Source organism: Diplotaxodon limnothrissa, linkage group LG9 (assembly GCF_057381915.1).
Source record: "Diplotaxodon limnothrissa isolate DT_005_m linkage group LG9, D_limnothrissa_male_GT1.1, whole genome shotgun sequence".
NCBI lineage: Eukaryota > Metazoa > Chordata > Actinopteri > Cichliformes > Cichlidae > Diplotaxodon > Diplotaxodon limnothrissa.
The window spans coordinates 10,666,890-10,679,034 of NC_140604.1; the positions used below are offsets into that span (position 1 = coordinate 10,666,890).

General features: G+C 43.3%; 2 protein-coding genes and 1 pseudogene across 2 annotated transcripts; 1 reads left to right on the forward strand and 2 right to left on the reverse strand.

Moving 5' to 3' along the window:
- LOC146625124 (uncharacterized) overlaps window positions 1-12,145 on the reverse strand; it is a 238,552-nt pseudogene that overhangs the window by 52,684 nt on the left and 173,723 nt on the right.
- On the reverse strand, window positions 426-4,778 carry LOC146625130 (uncharacterized). The gene is made up of 11 exons (XM_085362658.1): window positions 4,704-4,778; window positions 4,198-4,495; window positions 3,824-3,976; window positions 2,759-2,835; window positions 2,220-2,550; window positions 1,757-1,996; window positions 1,476-1,599; window positions 1,254-1,359; window positions 916-1,154; window positions 665-820; window positions 426-567 (listed from the first exon to the last, which is right to left on the reverse strand). The coding sequence occupies exons 1-11, from the start codon at window positions 4,776-4,778 to the stop codon at window positions 426-428; spliced, it is 1,941 nt and encodes a 646-aa protein (XP_085218784.1).
- Window positions 5,638-6,476, forward strand: LOC146625131 (leucine-rich repeat-containing protein 31-like). The gene is made up of 3 exons (XM_085362706.1): window positions 5,638-5,692; window positions 6,018-6,182; window positions 6,313-6,476. The coding sequence occupies exons 1-3, from the start codon at window positions 5,638-5,640 to the stop codon at window positions 6,474-6,476; spliced, it is 384 nt and encodes a 127-aa protein (XP_085218832.1).

A 12,145-nucleotide genomic window follows, 5' to 3' on the forward strand; every position in this document is an offset into this window, starting at 1 on the left:
TTCCAAAAGGGGTCATCCAAACAGTTCCAGCTTCCCTGGACTATCTCTGGAGAGCCTGCGCATTGCTCAGGTAAAGGTGGGAGTTGCACAGCATAATCTCTGGGTCTCTGTGCGATATGCAATGTGTCTGCCTGTTGAAAGAACACATTTGTCTTACTGCTCTGAGCTTTGTGAAAGTCCAGGATCCTGGACTCTGTGGTGAAGCGCTGACAGTTGCTCTGTCTACAGTGACTTACACAAAAATTACACTGTGCAAAGCAGCAAAATATAACACATCTCTCAGAAACATTTACATTTGATCAGCAGAGAAGTCAAGAATGAGTATGTTTAGTTACTTACATCTCCACCTGTGCGTCCCCTTGTCCGTCAACTGGACACACAGGAACTCCCTAAGCTCTTTCTTCTTCGCAGGACGCCTGTCTTTTTCAGGCTCTTCTCCACAGGACGCCTGTCTTTTTCAGGCTCTTCTCCACAGGACGCCTGTCTTTTTCAGGGACAATCTTCACCCACAAATTCATAAAGTCCTTGTGAAGGGTCAGTTTCTCAATGATTGTTCGCCCATGGTACCTGTGGAAGATTACAGTTGTCATTAATTTTCATTAATTGTGTAAACTCACAGAAAATAAAACATTGATGCACTTCAAACCCATTTAAAAGTACCCACCTGGCTTCAGGTGCAGCATCCCCTGCCATTCTAGAGGCAGCAATTAGAAATCTTTCAGTGAAGGTTCCTGTTTTCAGGGTGACGGCTGCTCCAAGTTTGTCAGCCAGCTGGTGCAGGTGTTGAGCCGTGCTATTCCTCACTGCAACACAGCGATGGCTGAGCAAGGACAATATTAGACACACAACTCAGTGAACATGATCTCTCTTTCATGTCTTCTAATAAAATCACTACAGCTTCTTCTCTCCTCTTACGTCAGTCCTGTGTTAAACAGAGCGCTCAGAATCCGTCCATGGCTGCAATTTTCCACCATGGCATCAAGCGCCAGATTGACCTCCTGATGTAGAAAGTTGTTGTTGGTCATTGCAAGCTTCAGCAATAGAGCTCGGCCTGTTGTTTCAACTTCTGGGTCCATTGTTCTCTGGAGCTGAATGTAGAGCTCATTGATGGCATGTATGGCCTCAAAGGCTATTGCTGAGCGTTGGTTTTTCACCTAAAATGTGAGTGAAAATCATCAGTTGAGGCTGTAGTATGCACTTGAAGGGAAACTAGCTGCATGAAACGCATATAAGAAACATAAAGTGTGCAATACCTCCTCAATGAGGACCAGACACACTTCATGTAGTTTAGTCTTCAGGATGTCCGAGTGGTGCTTTGCCAGAGACTGAATAGTTTGCAAGCCGTGTCTTTTCTTAATCCTGTATTTACACAACACAACATTGAACACGACTTCAGGAACACCACAAATAACACAGCCACATTATGCAGCACTGTTTCTGTGCAGTATTTAATGTCTCCTTACTACGTTTCTTACCAGTCGTCTGAAGACAGCAGACTAAAGCTGTGGGACAGGCTCTCTACAGGTGTAGCTACAGGCGGGAGTTTGACCCTGCTCTCTCTTGGATTATTCTGACTGCACTGACTGTCTGCTTTCTTGTCTGATAATCAACGAGGTTAGTAAAAAGAAACTGTCATTTCTTCTAATTCGAAGCATGATGCAGTGATTAATTGTTCATTAAAATCTTTTTAAAAAATCTCTTAATTTAAAGTTTGATTATTCAGCATCTTCTACAGTTACTGAGGAAAACCACTTACCGTCTATAGGGACGACTTTTGCACGGCGCAGCAGCGTCCCAGGCCGAGGTCCTCGTTTTTGCGGTATGGGAACTGTTGGAGGTTTTGGAGTCAAAGGCTTTACTGCAGTAAATGTTTTGGTTGGTACTGTGTGTCCAGGTGAGGTTACAATCCCATCCTGGAAATGCTGCAGTTTTTCCAAAATAGGCCCAAATTTGTCTTTTGCTGTCAAGACTCTTATTCCACGAATGACCTTCGTGTCTGTTTAGACAAAAAAATAACTAAATAACTACAAATTGACATCTTACAAAAACAACAATAAACATTTTTCTTCCTGATTTTTTTTTTCTTCAAAAAAGCATATAAAATGAATGGACAGCAAGAATGTTTAATTTAGCATTAAAATAGATAATTTACAGTGTCAAATTTTAAAATCTAAACTAACTGATTAACAGCAGGTGTAACCACTAAAGAAAAGCATCACCTTTGAACCGACCTGCTCCTGAATGTTTAGCAGAGAAAACAGGCAATTGCGATGGACAAGCTGCTCGAGGAGGTGGAGGAACTGGAGTGAGCGGTGTCATCGCAACAGGACTAACAATGAAAGGAATGGCCCTCAGATCACTTGGTGTGTGTGTGTCTGCAGAGCTGAGGCTACTCAGACTTCTTTCAGGGTCCTCCTGATTCCAAAAGGGGTCATCCAAACAGTTCCAGCTTCCCTGGACTATCTCTGGAGAGCCTGCGCATTGCTCAGGTAAAGGTGGGAGTTGCACAGCATAATCTCTGGGTCTCTGTGCGATATGCAATGTGTCTGCCTGTTGAAAGAACACATTTGTCTTACTGCTCTGAGCTTTGTGAAAGTCCAGGATCCTGGACTCTGTGGTGAAGCGCTGACAGTTGCTCTGTCTACAGTGACTTACACAAAAATTACACTGTGCAAAGCAGCAAAATATAACACATCTCTCAGAAACATTTACATTTGATCAGCAGAGAAGTCAAGAATGAGTATGTTTAGTTACTTACATCTCCACCTGTGCGCTTTCTCTGAATCAAATCTTCAAAGCGATGGAAAAAGTTATCTGATGTCTTTTCAGACATGCCTGAGATAAAAAGTGAACAAATTGTTTAGAAATAGAAAGTTAGTGAGTGCTGCTCAGTGTGTGAGTGGCAAGTTCTAACTGAGCTGCTCAGTAAATAACTGTTATGATGTGGAACTCACAGAGCATTTTTTGAAAATATTCATATATATACACTATTTTGTGTTTACAAAAATATCAGACATGTCTAAATCAAAGGCAGGTTATGATCTCTAATTATGATCTTTAATCAACAAATTTAAATAGACGTCCTAATCACAGCTTCTAAAACTAGACAACACTATACTGATAAATTCATATAAAACAGCAAAAAGGAGATAAAAGCACTGTCATAAATAGAGAAATAAGTACAGTAAATAAATAAATACAGTTTTTAAAAAATATAGAAAAAAAACATGTGTCATTTGTTACAACGACAACAAAATAGCAGCTTGGACAAAGCTGTTTCTTCAAGCTTCGCCTGCATTTAGGGTCTGCAAACCTCTGTCCCACAGGAAGAAGCTGAAATCCTCCAATAAGGGGTGGGAGTCATTTAAAGTAGAGTAACTCATCCTCTACAACTGCCTAGTATTCAAGGACTCTATGTTAAGATGCTCTAACATGGTACAGTACCTTCAGAAACGCCTCAAATTTCTTAGATACTGAAAATTAAATCTCTTCTCAGGAACCTTTTCTCCATTCAGTAGAAGTAGATCTAGTATTCATTTTAAAGTTCTAATGAAGACAGCAGACTAAAGCTGTGGGACAGGCTCTCTACAGGTGTAGCTACAGGCGGGAGTTTGACCCTGCTCTCTCTTGGATTATTCTGACTGCACTGACTGTCTGCTTTCTTGTCTGATAATCAACGAGGTTAGTAAAAAGAAACTGTCATTTCTTCTAATTCGAAGCATGATGCAGTGATTAATTGTTCATTAAAATCTTTTTAAAAAATCTCTTAATTTAAAGTTTGATTATTCAGCATCTTCTACAGTTACTGAGGAAAACCACTTACTGTCTATAGGGACGACTTTTGCACGGGGCAGCAGCGTCCCAGGCCGAGGTCCTCGTTTTTGCGGTATGGGAACTGTTGGAGGTTTTGGAGTCAAAATAGGCCCAAATTTGTCTTTTGCTGTCAAGACTCTTATTCCACGAATGAACTTCGTGTCTGTTTAGACAAAAAATAACTAAATAACTACAAATTGACATCTTACAAAAACAACAATAAACATTTTTCTTCCTGATTTTTTTTTCTTCAAAAAAGCATATAAAATGAATGGACAGCAAGAATGTGTAATTTAGCATTAAAATAGATAATCTACAGTGTCAAATTTTAAAATCTAAACTAACTGATTAACAGCAGGTGTAACCACTAAAGAAAAGCATCACCTTTGAACCGCAATTGCGATGGACAAGCTGCTCGAGGAGGTGGAGGAACTGGAGTGAGCGGTGTCATCTCAACAGGACTAACAATGAAAGGAATGGCCCTCAGATCACTTGGTGTGTGTGTGTCTGCAGAGCTGAGGCTACTCAGACTTCTTTCAGGGTCCTCCTGATTCCAAAAGGGGTCATCCAAACAGTTCCAGCTTCTCTGGACTCTCTGTGGAGAGCCTGCGCATTGCTCAGGTAAAGGTGGGAGTTGCACAGCATAATCTCTGGGTCTCTGTGCGATATGCAATGTGTCTGCCTGTTGAAAGAACACATTTGTCTTACTGCTCTGAGCTTTGTGAAAGTCCAGGATCCTGGACTCTGTGGTGAAGCGCTGACAGTTGCTCTGTCTACAGTGACTTACACAAAAATTACACTGTGCAAAGCAGCAAAATATAACACATCTCTCAGAAACATTTACATTTGATCAGCAGAGAAGTCAAGAATGAGTATGTTTAGTTACTTACATCTCCACCTGTGCGCTTTCTCTGAATCAAATCTTCAAAGCGATGGAAAAAGTTATCTGATGTCTTTTCAGACATGCCTGAGATAAAAAGTGAACAAATTGTTTAGAAATAGAAAGTTAGTGAGTGCTGCTCAGTGTGTGAGTGGCAAGTTCTAACTGAGCTGCTCAGTAAATAACTGTTATGATGTGGAACTCACAGAGCATTTTTTGAAAATATTCATATATATACACTATTTTGTGTTTACATGGCAACGGGAGGAAACAACCCGGCAAAATAACACATGACAGCGAGATAAATTTATTGGATTGCCAGTCAGAGAAGTGTGATTCGTCACTCCAGTAAACACATCTCCACTGCTTTAGAGTCCAGTGTTGAGATGCTTAAATCACTCCATCTGACGCTTTGCATTGTGTTTGTCAGTGTAAGGCTGGGATGCAGCTGCTCAGCCATGGAAACCAATGAAGTTTGGACATCTGTAACAACAGCAGACTGCAGATATTGGTGACTTAAGTGCACTATGAGCCTTAGCATCAGCTGACTCGCTGTCATTTCCAATTACTTCCACTTTGTTATAATATCACTAACAGCTGACTATGGAATATTTAATAGCGAGGAAATTTCATGACTGGACTTGTTGCACTGGTGCATCCTATCACATTACCATGCTGGAATTCATTCAGTTCCTGAGAGCGACTCGTCCTTTCACACATGTTTGTAGAAGTAGTCTGCATGCCTAGGTGCTTGATTTAATACACCTGTGTCCATGGAAGTGATTGGAACACATTAATTGAATGATTTGGATGGGTTAGGGAATACTTTTGGCAACATAGTGTATGCCTGACCTTACAAACTCTATGATTATAACAGTCATTTTCACTGTTTTCAGAACACAAGTTATGGTTGGAGATATCATGACCGCCACCCCACCATACAGATGTTTTGGGAGGTATTTGATGAACTAACTGAAGAGCAGAGGAAAGATTTCCTTCGTAAGTACTTGCTGAAGCCTCCATTATGATATGTTACTGAAATCACACTGTATCATATAAAACATTAGATTTTTCTGCGCTTTACCAAGATACATTAGAGAGCAGCATTGTTCTGATTAATATACTGTAAAGCTGCTTCTAGCTGGTGGACTGAGCCGCCTCACCTTTCACCTGGCTCACGTCACACACCTGGAGAGACTCGACCTCCACCTGTGTTGCCTCACGCGAGATGATCTAGAGGCTCTGAGTCAGTTGCTACCAATCTCACACGCCGGACACTAATCGCATGCTCGCTGCAGCAGTCATGTGACTCGTTGTTTTTCAGTCCAGGTGCTGCCCTCTCTCACTGCACTGACCGAGCTTGATGTGTCATCCAATAAGGAAGTGGGAGGTGTGGTCCACCTGCTGGTCTCCGCCCTCCCTGCGACACAAATGAGGAGGCTGCCATTCAACAGCTGCTACATGAGCAACGAGTCCTTCACTGCTCTGGGTAACACACACACACACACACACACACACACACTTGTTTATTTATAGAAGTTTTCCTTCAAGTCATTCTCCCTGAATACCTCTTCCACCCTCTAGCCTGAAATGGTGAAAACTTTGTGTTTATGCATCAGCCCTGGCGGTGTCCTATCTGCGCACGGTGGATATTTCCTGGTGTAAAGTGGTTGGCGGTCACTTGGCGCTCCTGCTGGATGCTCTGCAGCCATCAGTCGTCAGCGAGCTCCGTCTTTGCAGCTGCGAGCTCACCACTGATGACATGCAACATCTGGGTAACTAACACACAATGACATTATACTTTTTCTTTTTTGGTCTGTAGTGGATCATTAGGCTGCATAAATGTATATTAAGACAAGTAAAGCCTGAAGGAAATTGATATTTCTTTCATTTATTTCATGCTGCCAGCATCTGTAGCTGTCGTATAAAACAAAACAATGAAACTATTCGGTGTTATTTTTGTCTCCATCAGAAACATTGTGAACAAAACAGTAAAGTGAACAGGCATAAAGTGATCAGTTATCAATGGGTCCTCTTCCTCTGTGCAGCTGCCGTGTGCAGACGGGGCTGTCTCTCCTCACTCCGTGCACTGGATCTGTCCTACAACAGCTTGGTGGGAGACAACGGTTGGTGCAGTCTGTTTGCAGCAGGAGGTCTGGGCTCTCTGGAAGACGTGGATGTCAGTTTGCGACCTTCAACCTCTGCTCCGTGCTCAGCCTGGCTGCCCGCTCTGCTCCGAGCTCTGCCTCAAATTTCGGCGCTGGCTTGACTGGCCATGCAGAGGTGGACAGCTGACTGTCAGGAGAGAGAGCAGCTCAGGTACTGTCTGAAAAAGAGGAGCGTCCTGCTGGAAAGGGATCCAGATTTACAAGACACATCATCAGCATGTAAAGGGAACAGTCAGGAGAGCCTAGAAGAGAGTCAGCCTGAGGAGATTGGAGCGGACCGCACTGGAATTTACTGTCAAAGAGCGACCCACTTTGTTGCTTTATTATTATTTTTTTAAGTCTCTGTTACCACAAGAAGGTCAGTGTTGACGTCAGCTGCATCACGTCTGATGTAAACTGTGTCACACGTGATGGTTTCAGGGAATACTGGGAACTTACAGAGTTAAGCACAGCTGGTGTGGGTTATCATATTTGTCGTCTCTCACCTTGGCTGCAGGGTCTGGGTCTTTCCAATGCAGCAGTCCTAACACTTGAGACACACATGCCGAGAAGTGGGGATACCTGGAAATGGACAAAGGCTTTCAGCAGAGTTTTAAAGCAGCTATTCAGGAAAAGAGCTGTGAATTATCTGCATACCTTGTTAGGTAATCAGCTATTTTGGGGTTCTTTAACAAATCAACCAAAAGGTCGACTGAGTATTTTCTCGTCAGAGTACCTTCACCGTTCACGATGATGTTGAGCACAAGCTGGAGCGTTTGATGGATGTTCTTTGCATCAAAGAGCTACGAGGAAATCCCAGAGATTAGAGACAGGATATTATGTGAATCAGCATGAATGTTGTTTGTTGTTCAACAGATAAAAACAAGAAGAGAAAATAGAAACAAAGTAAAAAAGGAACAATTGTTTCTGCCGTTAAGAAAAAAAAATTGAGTCATGGCAGAGACCTGCAGAAGTCTTGAGTCTCATTTGATGACATTTTGTCAGATTGCCTTGTAATTTAAAAAAAACAAAACTGTTTTTTGAGCAAAAGTTCTCCAGGTTTTTTTGGAGTTCTTTCAAAGTTTTCTTATTTTTGGACGTTAGCTGCTTTTTCACTCTTTTTCAGTCCAGTCTGTGCATCTGAACATTTACAGAAAGATTTCTTTGTTTCGTCTTTAGACACTTTGTTAAACGCAGATCCCAGCAGAGTTCGCCTACCTTCTCTCCAACCTTCTCAGGTTTTGTGGATATTATACATGGTTATGCTGAGGATATGTTGGCTACTTTCCACTGGAAATGCCTTTTGGTTAAACTGTCAGCGAGGAATTTGCACTGTTACATTTTTATATAACTTTAATGCAAAAAAAACAGCTGCTTGTTTAAGTGAAAATACACTGATGGGGTTTTTTTCTATTCATGAACAGGAGTGTGATCAGTTTAATAAAAGAAAAAATAACCATAACCAAGATATGAGGGGAAATCTTGGACAAATACAAGCAGACTGGAGCAGCCAGCGTTCAAAACACCGACGTTCAAGGTAACAGAAGGTTCCCGAGCCACATCCACCCAGCTGGTTTCTGTGTTTCTTGTGTATTTGTGTACACTGTGACTTCATGGCTGTCTTGGGCTCCAGCTCTTGTTTTGGTGTCTCATTAATTTGATTTAATGTCCTGCTTAGTGATAACATCACTCTTGGCCTCCCTGCACTGGCTTCCAATTGAATTTAGGATTCATTTTCAAGTTCTTTTATTGGTTTTTAAATCTTTAAATGGTCTGGCACCTGCTGAAGCCCTATGTCCCCACTCGTTCGCTCCGGTCAGCTGAGCAGCTGTTGCTCTCAGTCCCCAAATCACGGCTGAAACTGAGAGGAGACCGAGCGTTCTCTATCGTGGCTCCTAAGCTTTGGAATAATCTTCCTCTTCACATTAGGCAATCGACATCAGTGCTGGTTTTTAAATCCAGATTGAAAAAGCATTTTTATTCACTGGCTTTTGACTCAGTGGTTGACTGACTTGTATTTTATTGTTTTTCGCTATGTTTATTATTGTATCGTATTTATTATTCTTATGGTATCTATTATGTTTCTATTGTTCAGCAGTTTGGTCAGCCTTGTGTGTTTTTAAAGTGCTATATAAATAAACAATGATGATGATGATGAACATAGTAACGTGTGTTGGGTTGCTCTGTCTTCAGACTCACTGTCAGACTGATTAGACAGTGAGTCTGAAGGTGAGAGTCCTCACTGCCCACGCCTGTCTTTGGGTCTGACCAACACCGTTTCCTGTGTGTCATTCCCCCCTCGCCTTCCCCCCATCCGTCCTGTCTGCACTGACCTCTCCAATAAAGACAAAAGGCCTCATTTTCTGAAACTCTTCCTATCCCATCACCTTGCGAAGAATCACTTCACCATGTTGATTAATAAGGACGGTGGGAATGGTTTGAAGTCTCGTCACAGAAAATGTGCCAAAGGCAAAGAATCTGAGCTTGAAATAAAATGAAATGAAAGATCAGCCCCACACAGGGGTTAAATTCAGATGGAAACTCTTATCACACAAAGAGAACAAGCGAATAAATATATCTGAGTGTGGCCCCTCGACTGTCACAGTGTAGCTGACATTTGATCTTATCATGTGTTAAAGCTATTTTAATTACTGAAGAGAACCAGTGTCAAACTCAGCCCAAGTATGGTTGTACGTTAATCCTTAAAGCAACAACGTTTTTAAAGTTGCAGCGTCATTTTTACACCACACCTAAAATCCCACTAATCGTCCGGGCTCTTCACCCTATGACCACACGCTGGGGTATCTAACACCACATGACCCAAATGGAAACTATGTCAGCTGAAAGAAACCCATCGAAATGTGCAACACTTAAAACTTTGCCTGATTGGAGCATGGCTTCAAATACAGCCCTGAAAACAGACAGGCGGTCGTTGGCATTTCGCCCTCGTTCCTGAGAGACTACATCGATGTATCAGTCAACAAATGAACTACTGTGGCGTCACAGCTGGGGCCTTCTCTGTGTCGTTTATAACACAGAGAAGGACCCAGCTGTGACGCTGAAGTGGTATCTTTAAATTAGCTGTAGGTGTGAATGCTTGTCTGTCTCTCTGTTAGCTTTGCAACAGACTGGTGATATTCAGAGTGCACCATATGTCTGGTATTATTTCCCTTCCAAATTAGTGCTTCCTCTTAGTTGCTGGTCTAAATTTGTTTCCTTTCATGTTCAGGCCGTGTTAGTGTTGTCTCTGTGTGTAGCAGGTTTTGTCTCCATGTTTGTTTCACTGTCTGCCTGTCTGTCTCTGTATTCTGTACTTCTGATAGACGTCTAATTTTGCCAGTCCCTCTTTTTGTGCGCCTTGTACCTTGTCACTCTCTGTGACCGCGTCTCACTTTGCCAGTTCCCATGTATTTAATCAGTTAATGGTGGTCTGAGTAACCCTCACCACTTTGTTCTCCAGTGTCTTTGTTCCTGTTCATCCTACATATTTTCCCCCATTTGTTATTTATTTCTGCTGTTTGCTATTTATATTTTATTCCTGCACAGTTTGCTTGAAGCACTCATATTTTGTCTATTCTATTCATGTGGATCTTATCTTTCTATTTCCTTGCTTCCTTTTCTGTTTACTTTGCTTCTTGCCCGTGTTTCGTCCTTTTGCGGTGTCTGTGTTTTTTTAATCCTATGGTCTCTTTTAAGTTTGTTTGTCTCTTTACTTCTTCAAACTGAATTCAAAGTGGAGCAAATGCTATATAACATTCTCATAGTCTCATTCACACTAACGTTGGTTCTGTATCTTGTAACCAAAGGAAGCTTCAGCATGCAGACTGGAGCCAGCGATCAAAACACGTGCTTCCTATTTTATTTTGTTGGTTATGTTGAGTTTTGCTGTAACTGTCTCGTTACTCCTGATTTGTCCCTGCCGTCTCCTCTTCCCTAATGACCGTCCTGTGTGTTTATTGTTTAATCTTCTCCTTTCGTCACCCAGCTTCACTGGTCATGTTTCCTAGTGTTATCCCCCAGTATAGGTTTCTGAGTTTCTCAGTTCCCTGTCAGATATTTCATATCATTCTCTCCGTCCAAAATAAACAGGCTGCCTTTAGTTTATCCTTGCCAGCCTGTGAGTCTGCATTTGGGTCTTCTTTTTTCATAACAAATGATCATACTCCCCGCAGATTGTGATAGTGACACCTCCAGGCCATGCTGCAACTCTCTGGAGCTTTCCGCTCTTCAGGAACTCTCTCTGCAGGAGGGGGAGATACAGGAGAGGTGGAGGAAGATCTCAGCCTGGGCGTCTATTGTCTTATGTAGTCTGGAAGATGAGTGGATGGTGGGGTGGGTGCAGTTTTCTCTGTGGTGGGGTTGGGTGGACTGTCCCGGGCTCTGTGGGGCCGGGAGGCGCTGCTGCACTGGGCCCCGGTCTGGATGGGCCTGGGCCCCCTTTCCCTGGCGGGGCGCGGAGTATGGGGGTGTCACCAGGGTGCAGAGGAGGCTACCCCCCCTCTGTCCCCTTCTGGCTGCCTCTGCCTCAATTTTATCCCACAACTTAGACATTCACATTACTCACACTCTCATTACACATACATATAGGATCTTGGGGGTGGGCACAATACATGGATACATGGATACACGATACATGTACACCCCACCCCTGGTGTCGTTGCCCACCTCTCAATTTTAAATACACGTAGACATTGAGGGCTATCAGGAGGGACTATGCGCTTACCTGCTGCTCTCTGGCAGGTAGCTCCATGCCCTCCTGGGTTTTAAATGCACCTTAGAACACACATGCATCAACACTACAATGAGCGGGTTGAGGGAGGTTTGGAGTCTTCTCTCACCCCCATTCTCTGCGGCCTGCTGGAGCGGGGGGCTAGGAGGAGGAGTTGGCCGTCCGACTGCGGTCTGGAGTGTGGGGCCTCCCTGCTGCTGCGGAGTTGGGGTGGTCTGCCTCTCCCCACCGCAGGGAAAAGGGTAACACCACCTGGGTCTGGGTGCAGTTCCCCCTCCAGGGGCAAGGGTACCTAGACCCGGTTTGTAGAGTACGCTTGGGGAGTGTGATCGTGTGTACAGCGTCTCTTTATGTCTGTCTCCACGTTGGTTGAGTGTGGAGTAAGTACATATGAGAGCATGAGGGTGGGAATGGATGTTTGTGTCTGTGTGTGCCTGTATGTCTGTGTCTATATGTCAGGTTGGGTATCAGGCGCCACCTCTCTGGGGACATCTCAGGCCCTCCAAGGTTTGGAGGCCTATCTCCCCCTACCACCACTTCCCCTGCCAGTGGCGGACTCCCTCAGACATCGGTGCG

Bases quoted from the DNA above. Each gene is read 5' to 3' on its own strand.
- LOC146625131 (XM_085362706.1), top strand. From the start codon at position 5,638: ATGTTTTGGGAGGTATTTGATGAACTAACTGAAGAGCAGAGGAAAGAT. The intron at 5,693-6,017 runs GTAAGTACTTGC...GTTGTTTTTCAG, and splicing joins GCAGAGGAAAGATTTCCTTC to TCCAGGTGCTGCCCTCTCTC. The intron at 6,183-6,312 runs GTAACACACACA...TTTATGCATCAG, and splicing joins CGAGTCCTTCACTGCTCTGG to CCCTGGCGGTGTCCTATCTG.
- LOC146625130 (XM_085362658.1), bottom strand. From the start codon at position 4,778: ATGTCTGAAAAGACATCAGATAACTTTTTCCATCGCTTTGAAGATTTG. The intron at 4,496-4,703 runs GTAAGTAACTAA...TTCTTTCAACAG, and splicing joins GAAAGCGCACAGGTGGAGAT to GCAGACACATTGCATATCGC. The intron at 1,155-1,253 runs GTATTGCACACT...CTCACATTTTAG, and splicing joins GTCTGGTCCTCATTGAGGAG to GTGAAAAACCAACGCTCAGC.